This window comes from Tauraco erythrolophus, chromosome 6 (genome assembly GCF_009769465.1).
Source record: "Tauraco erythrolophus isolate bTauEry1 chromosome 6, bTauEry1.pri, whole genome shotgun sequence".
NCBI classification, from domain to species: domain Eukaryota; kingdom Metazoa; phylum Chordata; class Aves; order Musophagiformes; family Musophagidae; genus Tauraco; species Tauraco erythrolophus.
In genome coordinates this window covers 66,696,186-66,720,079 of record NC_141470.1, presented here as the reverse complement: position 1 = coordinate 66,720,079, position 23,894 = coordinate 66,696,186, and the positions used below count along the sequence as shown (strand labels likewise).

At 45.9% G+C, this 23,894-nt stretch overlaps 1 protein-coding gene across 1 annotated transcript in view; it reads left to right on the top strand.

Moving 5' to 3' along the window:
* The window catches only part of PRKCH (protein kinase C eta), a 122,259-nt gene that overhangs the window by 47,762 nt on the left and 50,603 nt on the right, over positions 1 to 23,894 (top strand). Inside the window, exons 3-9 of the mRNA XM_009978381.2 lie at positions 2,243 to 2,393; positions 3,211 to 3,245; positions 4,761 to 4,849; positions 6,521 to 6,650; positions 7,572 to 7,699; positions 9,888 to 10,031; positions 10,774 to 10,947. Coding sequence (XP_009976683.2) covers positions 2,243 to 2,393; positions 3,211 to 3,245; positions 4,761 to 4,849; positions 6,521 to 6,650; positions 7,572 to 7,699; positions 9,888 to 10,031; positions 10,774 to 10,947 — 851 coding nt within the window. The remainder of the gene's footprint in view (positions 1 to 2,242; positions 2,394 to 3,210; positions 3,246 to 4,760; positions 4,850 to 6,520; positions 6,651 to 7,571; positions 7,700 to 9,887; positions 10,032 to 10,773; positions 10,948 to 23,894) is intronic.

Sequence of the window (23,894 nt, the reverse complement as noted above, 5' to 3'; positions counted from 1 at the left end):
AGGATTTTTATTTTTTTTTAATTTTTTTTTTTTTAATTCTCACATGAAGCTGCAGGAGCCTTGGGCTCAGTGAAGGAGTTGGCTCCTAATCTTTCTCTTTTGGGGAAATGGCATGTACTGGTCCACCTCTTCAAGTTCTTCTCAGCCATGTTTCCTACAGTGGGTAATGAAGCTATTGAAATTGTGCAGTGATGATTGGATGCTCGGAAGGAGTATTAAACCTCCACACATCAGCTCTCACTTCTGGAGATCAAAATGACATCTCGTGTGTGGGAAAGAAGCAAATTATCTCCCAGCTGCAGGCTTCCTCCGTCTTGCTGTCATGTGTTTCTGGTTGCCCACTGACAGAGGCAGGATGCTGAACTAGATGGACCGATGTTCTGATTCAGTCTGGCAGTTCCTGTGGTCCCTTGAGTCCTGTTGACTTCAGTGAGGACTAAAGGCACGCGCCAGTCTCCCTGCTCAGCTGCTTGAAGCTCTGCAGTGAAGAGAGCAAGTTTCTGTTAAGTGCTCGGATCAGCCCCACCACATCCTTTTTTGTGTTTTAATGGGAAAATCCTAATTTATAGCGTGTGCTTCCGTTTTAAAAATAAATGCACGCTGCCTTAAAGTCAGGCTGTGCTCCATGTCGCAGTTATGCCGTCGGGTAGGAGGTTTCCCTCAGTGCCTGTGGAGGGGTCTCACGCACAGATGGCTGCGAGAACACAGCAGAGCAAAACCTGCCTCGAGCTTTATGGCAGCCTGAGCTTCTAAACCTGTGTGGCAAGAGTACCGAGAGGAGCACATCGCATGGCTGGCGGCCCTTTGAAGTGGCTGGGTTCAGTACAGACAGGATGGCTTCCCTTATCTCTGCTCCTACAAAGAGGACCGGGAAATACGCCTGTGATGTGGGACTCCTACGTTTCAAGCCTTGATCAGGTTGACAGCTTTTTCCCTTTATCAGCCAAGCTAGTTGAAAGCAGAGAAACACTTTACCCTCGTTTTATGGGTCAATGAAGTGGGAGAGTAACAGCTGTGTTCGGGTGCTGCTGCCGATCCACCACTCGGGGATGCTCAGACGGGTGGGAAGTTGACAGACGGCCTGTCCCTTCCTGTGTCATTATATCTGGGCAGAGGGTTTGGCAATAGCTGGGTTTTGTCTTGCATCCAGTCCACGCTCAAAACAAGAGTCCTGAGTATGGCCATTGGTGCACAGGCACCTCTAGCAGACTCCAGTGTGTGTCCCCAAAATGCACTTGTTAGCAGGGCCTTCGTTTTGCAAAGCAACTCACTTGAAAACTGCAAATTTCGTTTCGTTCTTCTGAGGCGAGTGTGCTCCAGATGAGGCTTTGATCTGGGAAACTCAGCGGAGTCTGACCTGGTCTGTGCAAGGATCCCAGAGACCAGCTGGCTGCGATTTGCAAGTCAGATGGCTTCTGCTGTGCAGGAATGACTTTCTTGATCTAGAGCTCCGTTCTGCCTTTTAAGAGGAACTTGTTTTGTGTAAATTGAACTTTGCCAGGAAATTGTTATATGGCTGAACTAAACCCGGTAAAAAAAAAAAAAAAAAAAAAAAAATTAAATTTTGAGGCACTTCAGATTTGAGTGCCTGCAATTCCTGTGTCCCCGCTTCCCACAACTTTTAAATTTTATCTTCCCTTTGGAAAATGAGCCCTTTAAAAAAAGCTGAGTGGCACATACCAAACAACTAACAGTCCTTGAAAAATTAGGCTGTGCCTTTTTATCCAAATCAGGAAACAAAATTGCTAGAAATGGTGATACGGAAGCGTGGCATGAGAATACCGAAGGTGGATAAACACTGCCGAGCCAGGCACTGCTGTGGCTCAACAAGCGGGGCACCAGGCGGTTGGCTGCACGCAGTCGTGTTTTCAGGAGTTATTGCCCAAAAAGCTGTGAGTTATAACAACTCATTAGCCTTGAGCTTCTGGTCTGTTTCCAGCTTGTGAATGAATGGGTTAGTGACATGTCTCAACATGGGAGAGGAGCGAGAGGAAGACGGGAAGAGGCGGTTGTTTCTAGATGAAGAATGTAATTTTGAACTAAAGGGGCATTTGCAATTAGTTTCGTCTGTTGCCTGTCCCAGATGCTTTCCTCGCTCTAGAGTGTGGTCCCTCAACTTCTAAACCAGGGAAGATGATTTTCATCATGGCCTTTGAAAGCATTTTGTGCCATAGCAAAACCAGGAGTAATAACTGTGCGTGATAATGTAAATGTTTTTGTTTTTCTTTTTTCCTCTGCACAGGGACGCTCCAGAGGGATCGAATTTTTAAGAACCTCACTCGGAAACGCCAGCGGGCGATGCGAAGGCGAGTGCATCAGGTGAACGGGCACAAATTCATGGCTACCTACCTGCGACAGCCAACGTACTGCTCACACTGCAGGGAGTTCATCTGGTAAGAACGGCTCAAACGTGGTGGTGTGGAGCTTCCCGTCCCTTCATGTTTTGGGCACTGACATGCAGCCCCCAATCCTGAATCAGTCACTCAGCACTTTACCAAGGGCCACCAATGTGATTCCCCTTGGCCATCAGATTTAGCAGGGTACATTTATGCTACAAAGTGGAGTCTACTGCAGAGAGGCCAGAGGTGATGTGTATCTTGGATGGTGGAAACAAACTGGAATGCTGTGGGGATGAGGCAGTGTTACTCACTTGTAAGCAAAGATGTTATTTCAAGGGGGGGAAAAGTAACCCAAGCAATGTGAAGAAATACCCCAGATATTACCTTGAGTGAAGCTTTGAGATTACACTGAGAAAAAAAACCAGTTGCTTGAAAGACTAGAGAAAACTGGGAACAGAAAAGCCATCAGAGGTGTGGGGTGATACATGTAGGGAAGTGGGCAGAACAGGGAGAAAAAACTAAGATATATCTCAAAAGAGCATGGAGTGGGAGAGATAATAACAGGGTGTGGGCTGTGGGGATCAGTCTAAGTGTGGGGTGTGTTGTAATGAAGTGAGGTGTTTCAGAAACTAAAGTGAGGGGGAATATGGGGAATAACACACATGTTGACAGCCTGTAAGCTGTGGCCCTTGCAGTTCTTCTTGATGCTCTCACACCCCTGTGCTGAATTGCACCATTATTGCTGGGCAGTTTTGCCCGAGGGATCTGGTCATTTGGGATCCTCTTGCATTTTGACTCTCTCTTCTGTAAACAATCTGCAAGAAGACTGGCTTTCTGATGTTAAATTATGTTCCTATTTTGTTTTAAACAGGGGCGTGTTTGGGAAGCAGGGATACCAGTGCCAAGGTAAGGTGCTCTGCGCCTGCACGGTGAGTGTGTGCAGGATGTGCAGTTTCAGGAGCACTTTCTCGTGCTGCTGGGACATCCTGCGGTTACAAGCTTCTCTGAAGTCACCACTCCTCTTCCTCCCCAGCCAGCCAAAACTGTGCATTTGAGCAGCTGTCAGGCTGATGGCTTGCAAGCACGTGGGAGCAACCACCTAGGTTCATGCAAACACCTCAGGGTCCAGTTGCTGTGTTTCACCCACAGTTTTCCTCCTGTGCAGATCCACTCAGTTGCTGAGTACATGCAACACCCAGCTAGGCTTGAGACATCCAGGGTCCCTTCAGGACAGTGTTCAGCTGGTATTGGGACACAAAGTACCCTACTGGAATGGCCACCCTCTCCCTTTCTCTCCCTGTGAAGTTCAACAAAGTGAAATTAGGGACGTGACTTCAAAGGACAACCTTGTGGGCTGGCGCAGGGCTTTTGTCTGAATGCATGTTTTGGCTGAGTGGCTGTGTAGATGTATGTGGTACTTGTTTGCACTTAATTATTGTTCTGCCTTTCTCTTTTTCTGTGGTAAGATGACAGAATTACTTGCTTCACAGGTGCATGGTCATCCAGTATAGCCTTTAATGCAGTGTGTTTCTTGTGCAATATAATAGGGCCCTGGTGTCCTCATATGAAAGGAAGCTGCATGTAAACAAAATGGATATCCTGCATAAAATTTCTGAGTGAAAGCGAATGTTATTGATAACCCTTCATGCGTGCAAGCTTAAGTCAGCAACAAACAGAATAGCATGAGACCCTGCAACATAGCTGCAACTTGCAGTTTCCATTACAAAAATCTCCTTACGTAAACAGTAGCTACGACCCTTAGTGGTGTCTACAGTGCACAGTGAGTTATGGAGTGGAGGAATCCAAGTTCATTCCAGCCAAGCCAGCTTCAGACCTGGAGAGAGCCTAACTCTGCGTTAAGGCTGATTAGCGCTCTTGATGGGGACTAGCTAATTAGCCTGGACCCAGCACCATTCTGCTGCAGTTATCCTGCCTCCCAGACCCAAGCATTGCACTGAGCCTCAGTGACAAACTAACATGGGCAGAACTCACTTGGATATTCAGCGTAAGCAGCACTATGACACCGAGATGTAGGAATGGGTTTTGGTATCTCAAACCTGTGTTCTCTAATGTTGCTTGTGTATGTTGCATGAAATGCTCTCCACTGGATAATTATTTCAAGCGTTTTTTTAGTTCATTTGAAAAGTTACACTGTTGTTTCTGTGTGCATCATCCATATTTTATATAGGCAGCTGTTTTCTAGGTTGTATGAATGATCCAGTGCAGAATTTCTGTTGCAATGGGTTGGAGATGCATCTCCAGATCTGTTACGAGATTTTGGAATTTCCAAGCCACCGATTATTTTTTCACCTCTTTAGTGTGTCCTGATGATACAGTTGGGCCTTTAAGAACCCAACTGATGAGTTAATGTGTTCTGAGTCTTTCAAGAGCCCTTTTCAACATGCCTCTTTTATTTCCTAGTATGCACCTGTGTTGTACACAAGCGCTGCCATCATCTAATTGTTACAGCTTGCACGTGCCAAAACAATACTAACAAGACTGATCTCAAGGTAAAGTCATGTTGGTTATTTTGGATCATCATAATTTGTGAATCTTCAGGGTTGCTTTGGGTTGTGAATCTTTGGGTCTGGGTTGCTGTGGGTTGTCTTATAACAGAATTTACTCTGTTATCTTTATTTATGGATTTAAAAGCGAGAAAGTGTGACAGGGTCATGCATAAAAGCCATGCAATATCATCTGATTGTTCTTCTGTTAATAACTGGTTGGACTAGCATAGTTTAGGAAGGCAGGGTGTTTTCATTGGAAGACATCAAGAAATAGCAAATCCACTGTTTTCCTTGGTAATTTTCTTTCATGGTTAACTGTGTTGTCATCAAAATTTGGTGCCCGGTTCTTAATGTGGATTTCTTTGGCTTTAAATCCAACCACTGGACTCTGTTATTTTATTTTTTTTTTCTGGTAATTTAAAGTGCTCATTTAGTCGTTGCTCCTCACCTTTACTCAATGAAATGATGTTGTAATAAAGAACCCTTGTATAACCTGTGTTTCTGAAGGTTTTCTTTCTTGCTAGTTTTGGCTGTATTTGACGGGAGTAACATCCCCATCTAAAGCTGCCCTGTGCATTGCATGTCTCGTTTCTATAACTGGAAATTGTTTAATAACTGTTTGAGGAAAATTCAATTGCAGTATTTCTAATCAGGAGGTAGCTCTGTATTGCGTGCCGTGCAGAAACCTTCTTTCCAGTGCAGATAAGCCTTTGCCTTCATTGGTTCTTTCTTGCCTCCGAACTGCTGAGCTAGACTTCTTAAAACCACCCCTTGCCAAGCCAGATGAAAATAAGTTAAACACCTAAGGGTAAAACGTGAGTTAAATAGTGAGTCTCTTCACCCCTCTGTTGGGATTAGAAAGGGTTTCTAACATGTTTAAGCTACTTCAAAAGAAGACAAAGGGGAGGAGGCACCGCTCACTTTAAACTCATCGTTTCAGTTGCACCTCTGACTTTTCTTTGTGAAGTTGTGGGTTCCCTCTCAGTGTTCCAGGACCTGCATGTTGAGAAACAGAGTAGAAAGTAATGAAGAGGCTGAACGAGGGTTGGTTTCTTCAGCCTATGTAACGTTTCCTGAGGTGTCTTTGAGATCTGCATGATTCACAGCTGGAAAAGAACAAAGCTAAACAGATGAGAGCAAGTGACAAAGCGAAATGTGGGCCCGAAAGGAAAGGCTGTGAATAACAAGGAGGGTCAAAAGAGGAATGAGAATTTTAGGAGGAGCTGGGAAAACTATTCTATCTTAAATTTAATAAAATCAACGGTTTGACCTAAAGTTGCAAGTTAATAATTTGATAACTGGTTAGTTACAAAATGCTGTAGCTGACATAATTGATATGCAGCACTTCAGTGTGATAGGTTTGTGATGAGGTAATCCACACTTCTAATTCTAACTTGGGTTTAAGAATTTAAAAATGGCTAGGCAGCCCTTTTTTAAAATCTGCTTTGTCAGGTAGGCTGGCCAGCCCAGCAGGACAGCAGAGCAGGCTGGTAGCAGGTGAGATGGGTCACTCAGTGTTCACTTGCAGTAAACCCCAGTAAGGTGATGGATTGAGACGTTCTGAGTTGGAATTATTTTCATAGTTTTTCACTTAAATGCCTATATGTAAATGAGCATCAGCTTATATATATGTATTTGAATTTTAAATCTCTTGTTTTTCTTTTGGTGCCTCAGGTAACTGAACAGAGGTTTGGAATCAACATTCCTCATAAGTTCAGCGTCCACAACTACAAAGTCCCGACTTTCTGCGACCACTGTGGTTCCTTGCTCTGGGGAATCATGCGGCAGGGCCTCCAGTGTAAAAGTGAGCAGCTTCTTACTGTAGCCTTTTCACAAAATACATAGATTTTTAGACTCTTAATGCACTGTGTGGGCTTGATTTGCACAACCTTCAAGAGAAAGCTGAGCAATGAATATTCATCTTTGCGAGGGTTAACAAAAACGCTGATCTACCTTTTTAATCTCAGACTGCCAAAAGGACTCTACTTTGCACTCTCAGCACAGCTTTGTTTAGCTCGCATTATTGAAAATATTCTTGGGTATTGCTGCTTCCTGAATTCATTTTTCCCTTTACCTGAAGGCTTTTCCTCAGCTGATGAGATAAGGCAATGAAAAGGCATCCGAGGGGGGAAAAAAAGGTCATTGCTTTAGGTTGACTACACTGTCTGTCATGCTGTTAATTGATGACAAAGCATGTCCTGGTGTTGTGTTTTTGTTTCGGTGATCCAGACTGTAAAATCGTGTGGGTGACAGTTTCCATTTTCCTTCATCTCCCACAAGAGGGTGTACGTGTGCCCACAAGTGAGAGCAAGAAAGGTTTTAGTTTCCTGCTGAACAATGTATTTAAAAAAACCCCAAACCTGCAAATGCAGGGGAAGTTTGTTGCAAATTCTATGGCAGTATAAATCCCAATTTTACCTGTAAGCATAACAGCAATGCAATTTATATGCCTGACAAACATGTGCTTATGAATAGCTTCAGGCAACGTAGCATCCTATTTGGAGAGTTTAGGGTGTATTCCTGATTTTCAGGAGTTTATTCTCTTATGAAAGTCCTAATTTTGTTTCTGCTGAGATCAGTGACAAAAATCCTTTTAGTTTTAAGACACAGGGTAGATCTAGATGGGTATATTGCCTGAAGCAGGAAGGCTAGGTTATTTCTCAGCAATAAATCCCTCCAAGTTATTTTAATTGTTGCTTTGCTTTTACCCTTCCATCCCTGTCAGTCTGTAAAATGAACGTCCACATCCGATGCCAAGCAAACGTTGCACCAAACTGTGGGGTGAACGCAGCAGAGCTTGCTAAAACCTTGGCATGCATGGGTCTGCAACCAGGAAGCATTTCCCCAAATTCGGTGAGTCTTTTCCTTTTTTTCCCCCCTCCTCTATTTAAAACATTTACAACCGAGTCTTTATATGAGTGCAGGAGAAGTCAAGAGACATCAGTTGTGGCAGATGGCGTTGGGTGGTGGGCTGCATGAGTAGATTGTTACTGTCTGTGGCTTGTGGCAAAGACTTGACCTGGCAAGTGGGTGTCTTATATCCAGGTTTATCCTGACGGAGGCTTTAGTCTATAGGTGTTGCTTTGTTGTCTGCTTATGTTTCACAGTCATGTGATTCCATTGACTCTTTTATCTGTTTGTCATGAATGAGAGGAGAATAAGATCCCAAACTAGTTAATGGTCAATATAATTCATGCCATACCTTTTTTTTACCTTCCCCACAAACACAAATGCACTTTCTGCATATGTGGCTTGGAGTAGAGCATGAGAAGAGGTCAGTAATAGGCCTAGATCCTCTTCCCCGCTTTGTCACTGTTTTTGGGAGTGATTTTGGGGAAACTGTTTCACTCTTCACTACAGTTTCCCCAGCAAAGATCTGTGGTCCCTGTCCACACAACATCATCTCTGGTCTTTGCTGTCCAAGCCAGGGTCCTAGTGAGCTTGTTGCCAGAGTTGGGACATAGGTGTACAGTTTCTGCGTGTTAGTACTTAAGGCATCCTAAACGTCCAGCTGTTGTGCATCTGAGTCTATTCAGAGAATTTAAAACACACCATAAGAACTTGAGTGAAAATGCCCATAAAGGGTAATGGCAATCACAGCTGTCATTTGATAACAAGTTTTCATCATGTTTCCTTTGCTGGCAGTTTTGAAAAGCGAGTTTGCTTGAAACCACAATAACCTGTAATAAAATGTTGGTCTATTTATTTTTATTTGACCAAAAAGAAAATATTAAACCCCAAAATGTACTTGCCAGACCTGGTAAATCTTGTCATATGGTTAGTCAGCGACCTGGGTTGACCACATGATACTGTTAGGCTGTGCTGCCCTTTTTGTTTTCAGTTGGTTTGCAGCAAATGAGACTTTCTTACCTTCGCTTTTCCTGCTCTAGCAGTTCAGGGGGACAGTTGTCCTGGGAGTTACAGGGAAATACAAGTCCCACGCTCCCTTCTCAGTAAAAATCAGCACTTGTTAGCAATTGTTGTTTGCATGATCTGCACATCAAAAAGAGGGGAAACCAGGAAAATAAAAGCCTGTGCTTGGTCTTTAACAATCTCTTCTCGTTATTTATGAGCTAAAGGCTCTAGGTAAGTGTTCAGACTGGGCTGGAAGCTTAAATGTGTTGGAAGTTTTACTGGGTGCTGACCTGAATGCTCTTGGTTCTTTCCCCGTGGCTGGGGTTGCCATTTCTTTGGCAGCGAGACAAGGCTTCTGGGCAGGAAGAATTTTGCTTTACACAGAAGTAGTCACAAGGTGGAGCTCAAGAAGTCCGTGTGACCGTGTTCGGGCTAATAATCTGAATAAAAGTAACCGGTGGTTTATATGTGTACTCATACCTGGAGAGCTGTGAACAGAGGGCACTGGAGGTTGACTTGATCTTCGTATACTGCAAAAACAGAAGCTCTAGAAACGTGTGGTAATACTGCTGCAATTCCTGCAAATGCAGACACCTCAGGGCTGGTGTGGGAATGAACAGCCTTCTGTCGAATTACAGCAGTGGAGGAAGCCAGCAGCCCAGCTGTGGGAAAGAAAAATATTTTGAAGCTTGGGTCCCACTGAGCTGGGCTATGAGTAAGAGTCTTAAAATCAGGTAGAAACCTAGGAGATTCAGCTGAAATCTGCTCGTGTTCTAGATCTCACCAGCACTTTGCATGTTGCAGAAATTAGGTAGTCCTCTTCACTCTGATGTTAGATAGGAGACTTTGATTTCCACACTCATTGACTTATTTTTCTGGGGAGTGAGGACAGAGAGAGACAGGCTTGCCCCTTGGATCTGCTGGGCAATGGGTTTACAACTTAAAATGCCCAGGCCAGGAAGCGCTGTTGACATCTCAGCACAGCTGTGCACAGTGCCGAGCTTGGCCGGTCGCACGTCTCAGCTATGTGAGGTGGTGGTGCCAACGTGCTTTCTGTTCCAGTGGCCATACCATGCATCTGAACAGGTCCTAAATGCCCAGATTGGTAGGCTGACTACCTGCGTACCCCTCTGAGACAGAAGTATGATTTTTATGCAGACTGATACTTATCTACTTTCTTCCACAGAAACTGGTTTCAAGATCTACTTTGAGACATCAGGGAAAAGGCAGCCTGAAAGATGGCAACAACGTTAGTGAAAGTTCAGCGAGCAAACTCGGGATCAAAGACTTAACCTTCCTTCGTGTATTGGGAAAGGGCAGTTTTGGAAAGGTGAGAGTTATTCATGGCTCTTTTGGGGAGAACCACGTTCCTTATTTAAGAAGCTCCAAGAAAGATGAAGTTATTTCATAAAGGGATACACAGGCTGTCCAGTGGTGTGTGCTTGGTGCAACAAAATTGGTTATAGAGAGCAGGGAGAAAAGGGAAGAAGAAGAAAACTGACAGCAAAGTGAAGAATTAGATAACACAAAAAAGAGGAGAGTTAGCAGCCAAAGGAACAGCTGCATGCCAGGGCTCATACCAGAAATTGCAAGTGTGTGCATTAGCACTCGTTTGGGCAGCATTTCTTAGAGCTTGTAAAGACTTTTCCTTTAAAGGAAACAAGGCAGTGGTTTCAAATGCAGAGAGGTGGGGGTTTCGTTTCTCTGCTTTGCCACAAAGCCAATGTGACATAGTGTGTTTGAATTTGATAACTGAGGCGGGAAGTGGGATGGATGGCACTGCTCAGGAGGTTTGCCCTGGCACAGTGGATGAGCTTCAACAAGCCAGCCCCGTGCCAGACATTGAAGCAACATGTGTGGGTATTTCTATCCGGAGAAGCCTGCTGCGGACGGTAGCATGTGTGTCATCGATTGTACGCTGATGCCCATCCTAACAGGCTGACTCACTTGCATCCACAAGCCTGGTCATGAGATAACTGACCTTTCTAGCGTGAGAAGGTGCCAGAGGCTCTGTGTTGCTCATAGAGACTGAGGGCTCAGCCCTTGCGATTCACCCTGCTCTTTGGTTTTAGGTGATGCTTGCCAAGATGAAAGAGAGTGGGCAGCTCTATGCAGTGAAGGTGTTGAAGAAGGATGTCATTCTCCAAGATGACGATGTTGAATGCACCATGACCGAGAAACGCATCCTTTCCTTAGCAAGGAACCACCCATTCCTCACCAAGCTCTACTGTTGCTTCCAGACTCCTGTAAGTATAGCCCAGGCAGTAGACAGCATTCCTTCTGACACTAGCTGGCATGTTCAGAACAGAGGCACTCTCCTCTGTATTTGGTCCCTGGCCTGTTACAAATGTCCACGTTAGACCCAGGAGAAACCTCTCTGCTCAAGGGTGAACGGAGCATTCTGCTACATTCCACTTAACATCTGCTGAACATTTGGCAAACAAAATCCTGCCTTGTTCTAAGCTGCCTAGCAAAATGGTAATAAGAGGGAAGCCTTTCTTTGTGTCTTCCCTAGAAACATCTCTGTGCCATTGAATGTTTCCAAATGCACATATGTCTACAGACCTGGAATGTCCTCTGGTTGCTGTAGGTTCTCAGGCTCAGCTGTCTTGCTCCCTGAATGTTAACAGGACTGTATTTGCACTGAATTATCTTCAAATTCAGCAAATTGTACTTGGAAGCAGGAGTAGCCTCCTGTCTTTACCAGCCGTTGTATACTGCTCAGAACTGAACCAAAGATCCTTCTGGCTTTACTGGAAAGGATCTTACTGGCATGGGTGGACACTGACTCAGATCCATATACAGCTGGTATTTCTTCTTGTGTAGATAAGACAAACGATAGCATTGCTGTCACCTGTGGTGTGTATACCTCAGTGAAGGACTGCACATGCGCTGCCTGGCCAGCTTAGAGCCTCCTTCGGTGTGTGCATGTGGGTGGGAGCTTGTTGTGGATGTGGGTGGTGGAGGGAGCAGTGGCTGTGATGGAGGCAGTGGCCACAGCCGTGTGCCAGCGAGGTAAGTTTGAGAGTCCCTGAGCTAAGCTGTTATTAGGACCAAAGCGTTTTCTGCAGTGTAGCTCTTCCAAACTGCCTGGGCTCCTTTCCAGTTGCTTTTTGTCCATCGCTAAATGGTAATAGAGCTTCTTTTCCTCTTAGAAGAGACAGCAGAAACTTGCCCTTTTAATTGTGGCTTCACTCCTCCTACATAAACCCAAAATACTAAAAAAACCACTCCCCCTTTAAAAAAAAAAAAAGGCAGACAAATGCATCCTGCCACCCACCCGTTTCTCTTCTCTCTGGGGTGAGGCAGCAGCCAGCTATGGCGTTTACGAATTGTGCTCGTTGAGGGTGGAGCCCTGGGGTAGACTCATGTAATAGAAATGAGGTGGTTTGATTATTTATTTTTTTTTTTTAATATACAGCTTACATGGTTCACAGAGCAGCTGCGCTGTGTAGCAGAAACAAAACTTAAAGCTCACTGCTGTCATGAGTAACCAAGGAAACTCCTCTTTTATTTCATAATAGGAAGACTCAGGCCCCAAATTTGAATGACTTTCCTGAAGTTCTCATGTAAAATATCAGAAAAGTCCAGTATTGATGTGTGCTGTTTGAGGTCAGATGCAGGATAGCAGTGGTTTTTGCCACTCATTGGTATGCTCTTTGCCATGGCATTGCTTACTGAACTGCAACGTAGGTATGAAAATAGCAAGTGTGCTCCTGGGCTGCGTAGAGTATTTCCTATGAATATGGGAAGATTTAAGGTCACTGTGCTAGTACTGTCTGTCATGTTCGAAAAATGAAGGCAATCTGCTATGGGTGCAGACAAGGTCTTCTGGGCTGATGAAGTAATTGTCAAGTCTTTTGCAAAGGGAGAAAAAAGGGAAGAACTCAGCCTGTTTAGACTAGCAAATTGAAAGCAAAAAGAGGATCTGATTGATGTCTGCAGATGTCGAACACTGAGGAGGGAAACAAAGCTGTCAAGATACTGGCTGAGATTAAATGAGTCTAGACTAGCCATGGATACAGTTAGACTGGAAATGAAAAGGAGGCTGCTAAACAGTAGAGCAGCCTGGAACAGGAATTTCTGGACCAGCTTCTCGTCAGAGGAGTGGAGGGAAGAACCCCTCACTCAGCCCTTGCTGCCCTGCACGCAGAGCTGGTCAGTCTCTGAAAGGGTGCCAGGGGAGTGTCTTGTCATGGCAGGACCCTGCTATTTCCAACATTTTCCAGGTTCCTCTTTTACTTGAATCCCACTTTGCTTCATTATTAGGATAGTCAGTAACAGAAAACCATTTCCCTCCGATAACAAACAAAAGCAAATAGGGAAGTGTTTTCAAGAGAAAAAGTAGATTTCAGACTGCTGTGGTTCATCACATCTTTTGCCCATGTTCTGTACTCAGTGACACCCACTTCCATCCAGAGTAACCAGATTTAAATTGCTTCTAAAAGCATAATTAAATCCCTTTGCTATAATAGACGAATGGTTGCAACAGCAGGGTGCTCGTTGGACAGTCCTTCCAGGAGGGCTTAACCAGGCTGATACGGTACTTGGAGTTTCTGCTTGTTCCTTGCATGGCGTTGGGTTATCCCATCCATTAACACAAACTTGAGAGAAAAGAAAAAAAAAGAAAAAAATATATGTGTGTGTATAGGTATATATATAAAAAAAAGAGTAACCATTTATTTGAAATGTCAGCCTGCAGCCGTATTTAAAAATGTTGCTGATGTTTGGAGTTGGAGGCAGGGTTACACACAAAAAAAAAGCCTAGTTTCACTTGCAATTACAGGGAAGCCACACCACGTGTATCACACTTACAGCCCAGACTCTGAGAATGTGGTATTAATGGTTCATGTTATAAAAACCAAAGCATGACTCCGGTCTGCTGTGGAGATCCTGGATAAATAATAACCTACTGGGCCTGCCTTCAGGAATTTTTCAAGAACTAGCCATTTTGAGGCTTCTTACCATTTGTCAAAGCAAAGTCAGAGCCTGATCCCATAAGATCCATCAGGACAGGCTGGGACTAACTGGCAGGGTAGAAGCCCAGCTGGAAGGTACCTGGGGCTTATGCCAGGGGCCAAGTTTGGTATGAGCCAGCAGTGCAGTCGCATTGCACGTAGGTTAAATTATGTACTGGCCTGCTTGAGAAGCTCAGGAGAAGTCATTATCCCCTCTGCTTGGCACTGGTGAGGCTGCACCTAGAATAGGGGTATGCAGTTATGCCCTCCTTCCAATTCAAGAAGAAATTGTGGAAACTGGAAAGGAAGGAGCTTGGAAGAGCCTGAAAAGCTGTAGCAGTCTGAGGACAGAGCACTCAAAGGGTTTGAGGCTTTGGCTGGATCTAGAGCATTTGAATTCTGACTCTTGTATAATAATTTCACCCAAACCACCGAACTCTTCTGACTTACGCAGCCTAGGGCTGACTTAAACAGCCTGGGGCATGTCTGTGCTGTGCAGGGCGATGCCATGTAGTGCTGGTAACCTAGCTCAGCTGCCACAAGTACCAGGAACAGCAGTGCGTTGCCCGAGTGCATCTATATCGCCGCAACTTCTGCTCACCTATTTTCGAGCTAGCTGAGCTTTTCCTGTGCTTACATCAGCTGCTGATGGTTTTTGGAAAGGTTTTCTCTTCTTTTGGGCTGCTTCTGTGCTCGGTGTGGTCCTCATTCAGTCTCAGCTGCAGCTCAAGCCCTACCCTCTAGCAAGAGCTGCTTTATTTGCCCAGGGTGGGCCGAAGCTGCCTGAGCCCCTAAGAGCCTCCTTGCTCTGCCGCAGGGAAGTGTTGCCACTAGGTGGTAGGAGCTGCAAGGCTTGTCTCTGCCTGGGGTGGGTCACAGTTTTCAGAGCCTAAAGAGGAAATATTAGTAGCACAGGAGGCTGGCAGAGGCTGGATGTGGCCCTGTGGGTGCCTAGAGCTGGGCTGGGCAATTTTGGACTTGTACTTCCAGATTCCTTCCCTCTGAAAGGCAAGGAAGGAGTCCTGCTCGTCTCTTGCAGAGCGGGGAGCAGTTTAAATCCTCCAGCTGCATCTGTGCGAGTTCTTCCTTGCTCACCATATCTCTGTGTTTTTCATTTCTTTTTTTTTTTTATGGAAAGCCTTGCTTTGGGAAGTTTCCACCTTGCCTAAGCTATTTACCTCTGCTTTTTCTAGGGCCTTAGAATCATCCTTTATTGTCAGAGAGGATTAATGCTCCCGCTGCAGTAATCTGTGAGTTGCTGACAGGTGCTGGGGCTGACCTGTGGGTAATCGTGGATCCTGCGTTAGGGGTCACAAGCACCAAAAAATGCTCGTTTTCGTTTACCTGACGCTGATGTCATCCAACACTTCAACAAGACTGTCCTAGAACGGGTGAAAGAGGCTATATGTATAAATAGCTAAGTCAGTAATTTAACCCTGGGGAATGTGGATCCTGGAATGTTTTAATTAAAATGAGTTTGCAGTAAATAGGTCCTGTCTTCAGTGGGGTTTAGGAACCATCCTTCCTGCACAGGTGGTTTGCTTTTAAATCCTTTTGTCTCCAGTCGTATACATGAGAATGAAGAGGGCTGGGGGAGATCAGCTTCCCATGCAAATAGTGTCAAATAGCTTCAGGGTTTTATGTTTATTGCCCTTATCCCTTTTCTCAGGACCGCAGGGTGCTTCCAGGGGACTGTCCCCCAGGCCATGCTGTTTCCAGCGCTGTCCCTTGGAGCCTGATCGTTACACGGATTTGCTCTGTGTGTGGCTCTACTGACAGTTGCTGGGGCACCGAGCCTGCCCCTGTCGTTCCAAAAATAGTGAGACACAAGAACTTGGCAGAGGGACGTGATTTTCTGTAACGAGCGTCCTTCCGAGATAATAGCTAGCAGAGGTGCTATTGAAGCCGGTAAGGACTGGCCCAGGGACTCCAGGCCAGCTAATCATGGAACTGGTCCCATTTTACGAGGGCAGCCTGCTGTCCAGCATGCAGCTTTCCACCCCCTTTACAAGCCATGGGCTGATGTCATGCTCTTGACGTGGAAGTGGAAGGTTTTGCCATGTCTCCGCTGGCTCCTAGGGTGCTCAGAGAGTTCTCTTAGGGTCAGTTTGGGCATCATGTCATGGATCACCCAGGCATTTAGTGAGATGAGCCTGTATTTCACCTCCTGGAAGTGTTAGAGCTAACCTGCAGCCTTTGCCAAGGACCTAATTTTCAAGTGAGGGTCCACCAGCCACTAGCAAAAGCAGTGGGACTGGGCAATGGCAGCTGGCTGGCTGATCACCTACTCATTGATCCATGGATGCCACAGGAGAGGTCTATGCCCTTGTATGTCCTTGGAGTCCTTCAGTCGTGGTCCCTCCAGGGGAGTCCCTTGGTCATGGTTATACCAGGGGATCTCCAGCATCAGCCTGGTTGTCCACCAGCCACTTCACTGTCACCAAGTGGGTAGAGTGCAGGGCAGTCCCAGGGCACAGCCTGGCATGGTGGAGATGAGGAAGGCTGGAAAAGCAGTGACAGCCTTCCTGGGGCTCTGGTTAGATGACCAAGTGTCCTGACACAAGCCTTGGAGCATGCTGGTGGGTGCTAAGGAAGCAGTGAGGCCTCTTCGATGTTTTCTTTGAAAGGTGCTGAGAGGAAGCCCTGTGGGAGCAGAGAGGACAGCTTTGATCATCTCCTAGGCTCTAAACCCCCAGCCTCTCTGACATGTCGAGGAGACATGACTCAATATGTGCATACACCTGACAGCTAAGTGCACTTCTTGGCTGCTTTTCTGCAAGCATTGAGACTTTTTCCCCTGTTCTTGACCACTGAGACTGTTGCTAGCCCTAAGCCACTATGCTGGAAGACCAGCACATGCTTCTGCTTTGTTGCTGCCAGCCAAAACCAAGTGAAGATGGTGACGGGGACATCTTCATAGGCCTGGTGTTTTCCAAAAGGCTTGGTATGGCCTCGCATGCCTTGTGGCTGTAAACACAGGCAAGAACGGGAGGCATCCCACCAGGGGCTTGCTGCAGAGTCCTCCTGAAGTCAGGCTTGAAGGAGCTTGAGTTGTGCTTTACCCAGGGCTGTGAGGTAGGTTTTTTTGGGGGCTGTTGGGCAGGGAGGTACAGGAGAATTTCCTCTCTCCACCTTTTGTTTCCACTGTGCCTTCTGCGGGCGTGTGCCACAGTGCCCTCACATTGGCTTTGTGACCATGGGAGAGGCAGTCGGTTTCTGCCTTTCTCTGGCTCCTGTCCTGTCTAGCACCAAATAAAGGCAAACTGGTCAAAACTGTGTCTTTCTGTGGTTTTACAATGTTCACATCCACCAAAACCCCATGACATCTTTGCTGGCATGCTTGCCCAAGTTGCCGGAAACCCAGATGTGTGAGGCCTCCAAAGCCCAGTCTGAAAGGCTCGGCTTGCTCTGACGTGCGTGGTAACACCTTACAGTGGTCTCTTCGTTGCAGGAACATACAGAGTCAGGGAATTTTTTGTAGCCAGGATGGTTTTACTTGCAGAAGACGAAACAAGATCAGACTGACATTTCAGGTTTTATCTGTGAACTTTGCTGAGTGTCCACACTTAGGCTGCGCATTGAGGTGATGTGAGCTGAAGTGAAAATACGAACCGAAGGGTTAGCTGCCATCATCGTGCCATCACTGAGTGTAACTTTCCCACCCTTGGTCGTTGAGGGACCTTGGATACTTGCATTTTCATGGAGCTGAGGAAACGCCTGTCTCCATCTGCTGAGAGAGATTGTAACTGTTAGACAAAATTATCAAGCTTAGTGCAAGGGTAGCTGAAGGAGATGATGTTGCTTATGGTTAGCCACAGGACGTGAAAGTAATATTTTAATTTGGACTTAAAATCGAGGAAGTTGTGGCATAAAAAGGGGTCGAAGTGGAACCACGTCACAAACAGCCTGAGCGAGAAGGTGCCAGTCAGTATTGAGGAGGAGGAAGGTGGGGGCAAATGAAGGCAATCAAAGCTCAGAGAAGTTGCTAGCTGAGGTGTGACACAGAGGTGCTTTAGGTTTCGGTCTCTTTGAATCTGGATTGCTTTCCAGGTGATGTTTAAGGTGAGAGAATGGATCCACAAAGCCCTCATAGCAAGCCCTTTCCAAGTGGGCTTTGGGTATTCCGGCACTCTTAATTTTCCTGGAGACCTTTGACCGAGCTTGGAGAGGTCTCTGGCCTTCCCCAGCACAGTCTGAGGCCAGCAGATATCGCTGAGTCCAGTATTTTTTTAAAAACATGCCAGAGCTGTCTCAAGTTGGTTACTTCAAACTGGAAACAGCAATTCGAGTAGCTTTTTTTCTGAACTGAGGGCTGTAAAAAGAACTTTACAGAGCTACTCTCTTCTGAGACACCACGATACCAGCAGCCACCTGAGGGGTGCAGATGTCCTATAAATCTTTGATAAATGGGTGATGTCTATAGCTTGATACATTCTAGTTCCTTATTCCTCAATTTGTTCCCCTCTAAATTCAGCCAGCCCTTTGGTTTTTGATCTTTCGGGTGGGAAGGAGTGTTTATGTAGCTTTCTTTGCCATTGTAAAAGATCTGGAGGAGAGGGTTTAATTTTATTTCTTCTTTCAATTCATTTTGTATTTTTTGAATATTTTGTTTTAGTGATGGCCAAACTGGCTTTTTGTTTTTCAATTGGGACTATGCAGCCGTTTTTTTTGTACATGATTTAATTGGTTGACCTGTTACCTGAATTGTTGTTTGGGTTTTTTTTGGTTGAGGTTTTTGTTTTGTTTCTAATGGCACAAATACAAGTGAAAGAGAGTGATGAAAATCATCCTTTTGCATGTATGTTGAGTAAAAGTTTCTGGTCATAAAATGAGCTAATCATGTAATCCTGCTGTGAATTAGACTGTCTGAAGGGGAGGAGGGGATGAGAGGAGGAAGGATATGCATATGGGTCACTCACATATCCCAACGGGTGCATTGTTCCAGAGAAACACTTGAATATGTGTGCTACAAAACCTCTCCAGCCCGTGAGCTCGAAATTTCAGCCACGCAGTTAAGAAAACGGGCAGAAATTTGAAGGGTGTAGACAGATTCTTGATTATGTTTGTTTTTTTTCTGGGGCAGGTGAGAACCCACAACTCCCATCAGCTCACCCTGGGTTGTGGTTATCGTTGTTCAGCTCTTCTGGAACGAGCTGAGCGCCGATGCCGTGCTGTGCACGCGCGGGAGGGCAGCCTTTACCCCGAGGGACCCCGCAGAGTTTATTTATGCAAATGGCAGGAGCCCATTTGTTATTCTCCGGGCGATGTCGATGTGCCTCGCTGCCGCAGAGCAGGAAAGCCTGCGCCGTGCCCACTATCAGCGGCATCAGATAGCAGAGGGCAGTTTTAAGTGATAACTGGTGATAACTGCCCCGTTCCTGTAGCTGGGACAGTGACGCCAGAGGCTCTTTGGTAAAGGACCTAAAAATGAGCCTGGTGTGGGGAAGCGACCTGTGCTTCTCAGAAACGCTCTCACCAGCTGCCCAGCCTGGAGGAGACACCGCACACACGTCACCCCCTTTCTGAGTTCCCTGAATTTTCCCTGCACCTCCTTCTGCCTAAAAACCACCCCAAAACCAGCAGAAGAAAGAAACCTTCCCTTTCTCAGCCTTTCAGATGTGGCACCGCATACAGCGATCTCCTCTTGTCTTGGTAGCCCTAGGGCTGTATGTGCCATCTGTGGCACGCTTCCTTGCTGTAGCTTGACTTCTAGGCAGAAGTGGTTCCTGAGGCTGGCATCTACTTCTGCAGTCGCTGAAGCGGAGAGGTAAAACGGCTAACAGAGCCCCAAAAAGCAGCTAGCAGATGGCCATGAAAGCTGCCACCTTTCTGCTGCTGCCTCGTTCGTCAGGGAGTCTTGGGCCGCGCCGGCGAGCGGAGCGGTGGCAGGTGCCGTGGTGCTCGTCTCTGCGGCTGTGTTTAAGAAGCATCGCTAATGCGTGCAAGTAATTCTGGCTGAGCAAGCATAATGCAGAGTGTTTCTTCTCTTCTGCTTAATGTAGTTATTCTGATTTGAAGTCAAAGGACCAAATCTTCACCTAACGTAAGTCAGTGTCTCGCTCCATCGCAGTCAGGTGAGCGCAGCTTGGACACTGTCCGGAAACTTTGGGCTGAGCTCATTACAGCTGCTGCAGCTTGTATGCAAAAGTGGTTTTGGCAATTCCCTCTTGGCGAGCCCATTCTGATAACACCTGTGATCCTCTTTGGTTTTGAACCCCCACTGCACAACCTGCCCTCCTCTGAACCTCTTGGCTGGGAACAGCAGGCAGCCCGCGAGGACGTGGCGCTGCCTCCTCCAAGGGCCGGGTATGGAGCGGAGGCGTTTCAGTGCAGAGCAGCATCTCGGCGTGGTTCATGGTTATGTTACTCCTATGAAGAAAAATGTCAAGAAACAAACCTGTTTATTATTCCTCCTCTGGGTCCTGTGCTTTGGCGTGACTTGACCCAGATACGGGCAGCCGCTCAGGCTGCTGGGGGAGTTGGACATGTGGCTTCCCGAAGGCCAGTCCTGAGACAGCGCGGTTCGTTTGCCTGCTCCCAGCAAGGCCTGAGGCAGATTGCTTTGTGGGGGGGTTTTGGACCATGAAGGGAGAACAGGGACATTGGGAGCGCTGAGGGAGCCTGCCAGCTCTTGTAATTATCTTGTAATGATTTGCTTGCGAGCTCCCTAAGCCCTGCTACTCTTTTTGGAAACAAACTTTCCCTGGGAAGCGGTGACACGGCTGTCTCTGGATGGAGGTAATTTTGAAAGCCAGCCTTCGGCTCTGCAAAGCATAAACTGCCAAAACAGTGAGAAATGACTGTTTTCTTGGGGAAACCCTTTGGCTTCAACAAACTCAGCTTGAGCCCAAAGCTGATTTTCTAAGGAGTTGTGTGCATGAGATCTTTCCAAAAAGATGAAATGCAAACTTAGTGGAATTCCTGAGCCAGGCTGATTTTTTTTTTTTTTTTTTTTTTTTTTCTGTAGGGGGAAATTAGACCATTACTCTAAACAGCATTTAACCAGGTCTCCGTATCCTCCAGATGCTGCCTTATAGGGCAGCTTTCAGCTAAAGAGGAGGCTTGGGTGAAATTACTGCTGGGATGTGTCCTCAGTGGGATGGCTCAGCCCCTTGTCCTGCAGAGGAATTGGTGTGGGCAGAAGCAGCATCTGGGCGACCTCTGCTGCAACAGGGATGTGCAGAGCTTGTCCGAGTCTATTCCTGGTGGCTCTGGAACCTGGAGAGGCTCCGCTAGTGTTTTCCAGTGGATCTTCTGAGCCTCCACTGATGACTCTCTTGAGAAAAGTCCCCTCTGGCTTCCACACTGCCCTTGGACAGCAGCTCTTGTAGGGCGGCAGATAGAGAAGACAGCTTTGCTATTATCTTCTTCCACATCTGCACGTAGGAAACGCTTGTCTTTCCCCATCTCCTCCCTCTGCGCAGCCTGAGCTGGGGCAGTGGGGCTGCCCTGCCTGATTTACTTAGCATGAAAGCAGGTGATGGGAGGTAAGCCTCTCACCCTGGCTCTCTTCAGTGGTCTTTGGTCTTGTGTGGGTTGTACGTGGATGTCAGCTGTGACCCTTAACTGGAAGGGAGTGGAAGTTAGCCATCACACTGGCTGGTTTTGCGTATGGGAAGGGAAAGGATGCTCTTTTAATAAAACCTGGATATTTAAATTTTTTTTCCCCCCCTGTGATGATGAAGAGGAAAGCTCTGAGGGTTCCAAACTGCTTTCTAGTAGAGCTGGGGAGGACACAGGGCTAACCTGATGTTTGAGTTGGATTTCAGTGAGTGCTTGTGTTTGAAAGGGGCAGTAACCAGTATATGGACTGTCCCACCCAGTGGCTTTTGCAATCAGGGACTCTCTTCAAGTGCCACCAACACCCTGCTAAGACAACAAACAAATAAAGCAGATATATGTAATTGCTATCAAACACTGTCCATAGGACATAGTATGTGCTTCCAGCAGCTCTTGCCCTGCTAATAGGCAAACAAATACAGATGGCAAACTAAAATTTAAACAAATTAAAAAAAAAAAAAAAACACCACACAACAAAACCCAAAACAAACCAAACATCTCTGTTGCACTGAAATTGTCAGGGCTAATCTCTAGATATAGGCCAGCCTTGAAATGAGCCCACCCGATCCCACGGACTTTGTTTGTTTACTCCAAGTGTTTCTTTAATTTACGGTAACGATTGCTCTGTGGCTTTATTCATCTCAATCCCACTCCAGAAATGGTGCAATGTGATTTCCTCATGTGGCTGCTGCTGCTGCGAAGGCTTTCGCATCACCGTTTCCTGTTGACTCAAATGCTCTTTTCTTACTTTTGCCGACGTCAAACAAAGATAGCAGATCAGGGAAGACTTCTGAGCAATGCAAAATAGCAAAATAGAAATGCCAGGATTTCAGCTTTAAGCCCTGTTAAAAAACACTCTAGCTTTCAACTCCTCCTAAATCCCACTGGTAGACTTCAAGAAAGGGGCACATAACTCTAAGTCAGGTCAAATTTGCAAGTATCTGAACTATCTGCTGTTTTAAGATTCCCTTTTTCTGGTCTCTATTTAAGCTATATATTCACTCTTACTCTGCCTGCTGTAAATTGCCTTTTTTTTTTTTTTTAATAAAATACCACTGTTTATTTTCTTTCTCAATGATTCCTGGGAGAGTGGTTGGTCTTTGCTGTTTGGCGAGCTGATGGCCTTGCTTAAGAGTAAAAATGGAAGACCTTGCTTGGCTCTTAGATCCTGGTTCCCAAAGGGTGGTCATTAGTGCTGATATTTCCAGTATTGTTGCCAGGTATGTAGCAGGCCAGTGCACAAGTGCTGTTTTATAAACAGGTTGTAATACCCAGCCTGCTCTTTTCTTCAACGACCTCATGGGATTTCTAAGTGTTAGAAAACTGAAGAGACGATTAGCTGGACCTCTTTTTAAAGAAAATAAAATAATTGGATCGTTCCAAGTTTTGTTAGGCCTAAATGGGAGAGCTTCAGTAATTAAATAATCCATATTTATGCTTGACCTTTGTAAGGAGACCACGGGTGGAGGTGAGGAGTTAGCTGTTACGCTTGTGAGCACCGTGTAACGTGTGCGATGATACTTGCTCAGGTTTGCAGTTAGTCCGAAGCAAGAGCTGTCTGTAACAAAAGGATGCTGATTCCATGTCAGCAGTGATGTGAATTTTAAAACCGTCTGTTTCTGTGCTTGCCTGAACGTTTGAGAAAGAAGAAGTAGTAGCTTCCTTTAAGCATCATAGTACAGACGAGTACATCCAGGTGGGCTGTGGAGTTTTGCTAGCTCTGGAGAAGCAGGATGGGTATGTTTTAGAATAGGAAGAGTTAACTTTGTTTCCCTGAAGCTCACCTTTAAGGAAAGAGTAGAAAATATATGCATGTTCACCGATCTGTATGCATGTTTATACAAGCATATATATCACTTACATAAATACACAGACACACATTCCTTGTCAAGTTGCTGGTAAATTAAATTACTTCCTGTTGGATCTGGCAAGAGGGATTTCTTTTTTAAGTACAGACTTGAAGAGATGCCTGGACAAGCTGGGCTAGATAAGCATGTGGCATGTGGAGAGATCAGCGAGGAAGGAGGTGGGAAAGAATAACAAGGAGATGTAAAAGCTGGCCTGACTGGCAAAGCAGAGGCGATATCTGTGCTGGAACTGGAGAAAGGGTTGCCGAACAGGTAGGCACAGCATAGCCAGGCTCAGTTTAACCAACTGCAGTGAAGATGTGGGCTGAAGAGCCAAGGTTGATGGTGGGTTTGCACGGTTGGTGCTGCTCTGGCTTCAACTGCTGCCGTAAAGAAGCCAGCTTGGGTGTCTTTCAGCTGCCCTGTAATAAAAGCAGAGTGAAACAATGAAGTAGTGTTGTTTGTATGAACTGGAGAAAGCCCGTAACACATGGCCTTGGTGTTACGTGCAGTTGTATTGAGAGATTGCTGGGAACACATCTATCTTAACTTCTGGAAGGAGTCCAGAAGGAGCTGTTGAGCAGAGTCCAGGATGATGACAAAAAGCAAGGTGTCCTCATCTGTCATGAGCCATTTGCTTTCCTGCTTGTGTCCAGAGAGGAATGAAAAGATTCCTGGTTGCTTTTCTTCTGTTGTATTCATCTCAAGATGTTAATACCAGTAGTTGTTTCAAGCTGGTTGGCTACCAGAAAGTGGAGCATAACAATGCTTATCCTTTTAAACTTAGACAGAACTAGCTTGTAGATGATTAACATCAGACCTGGGAAG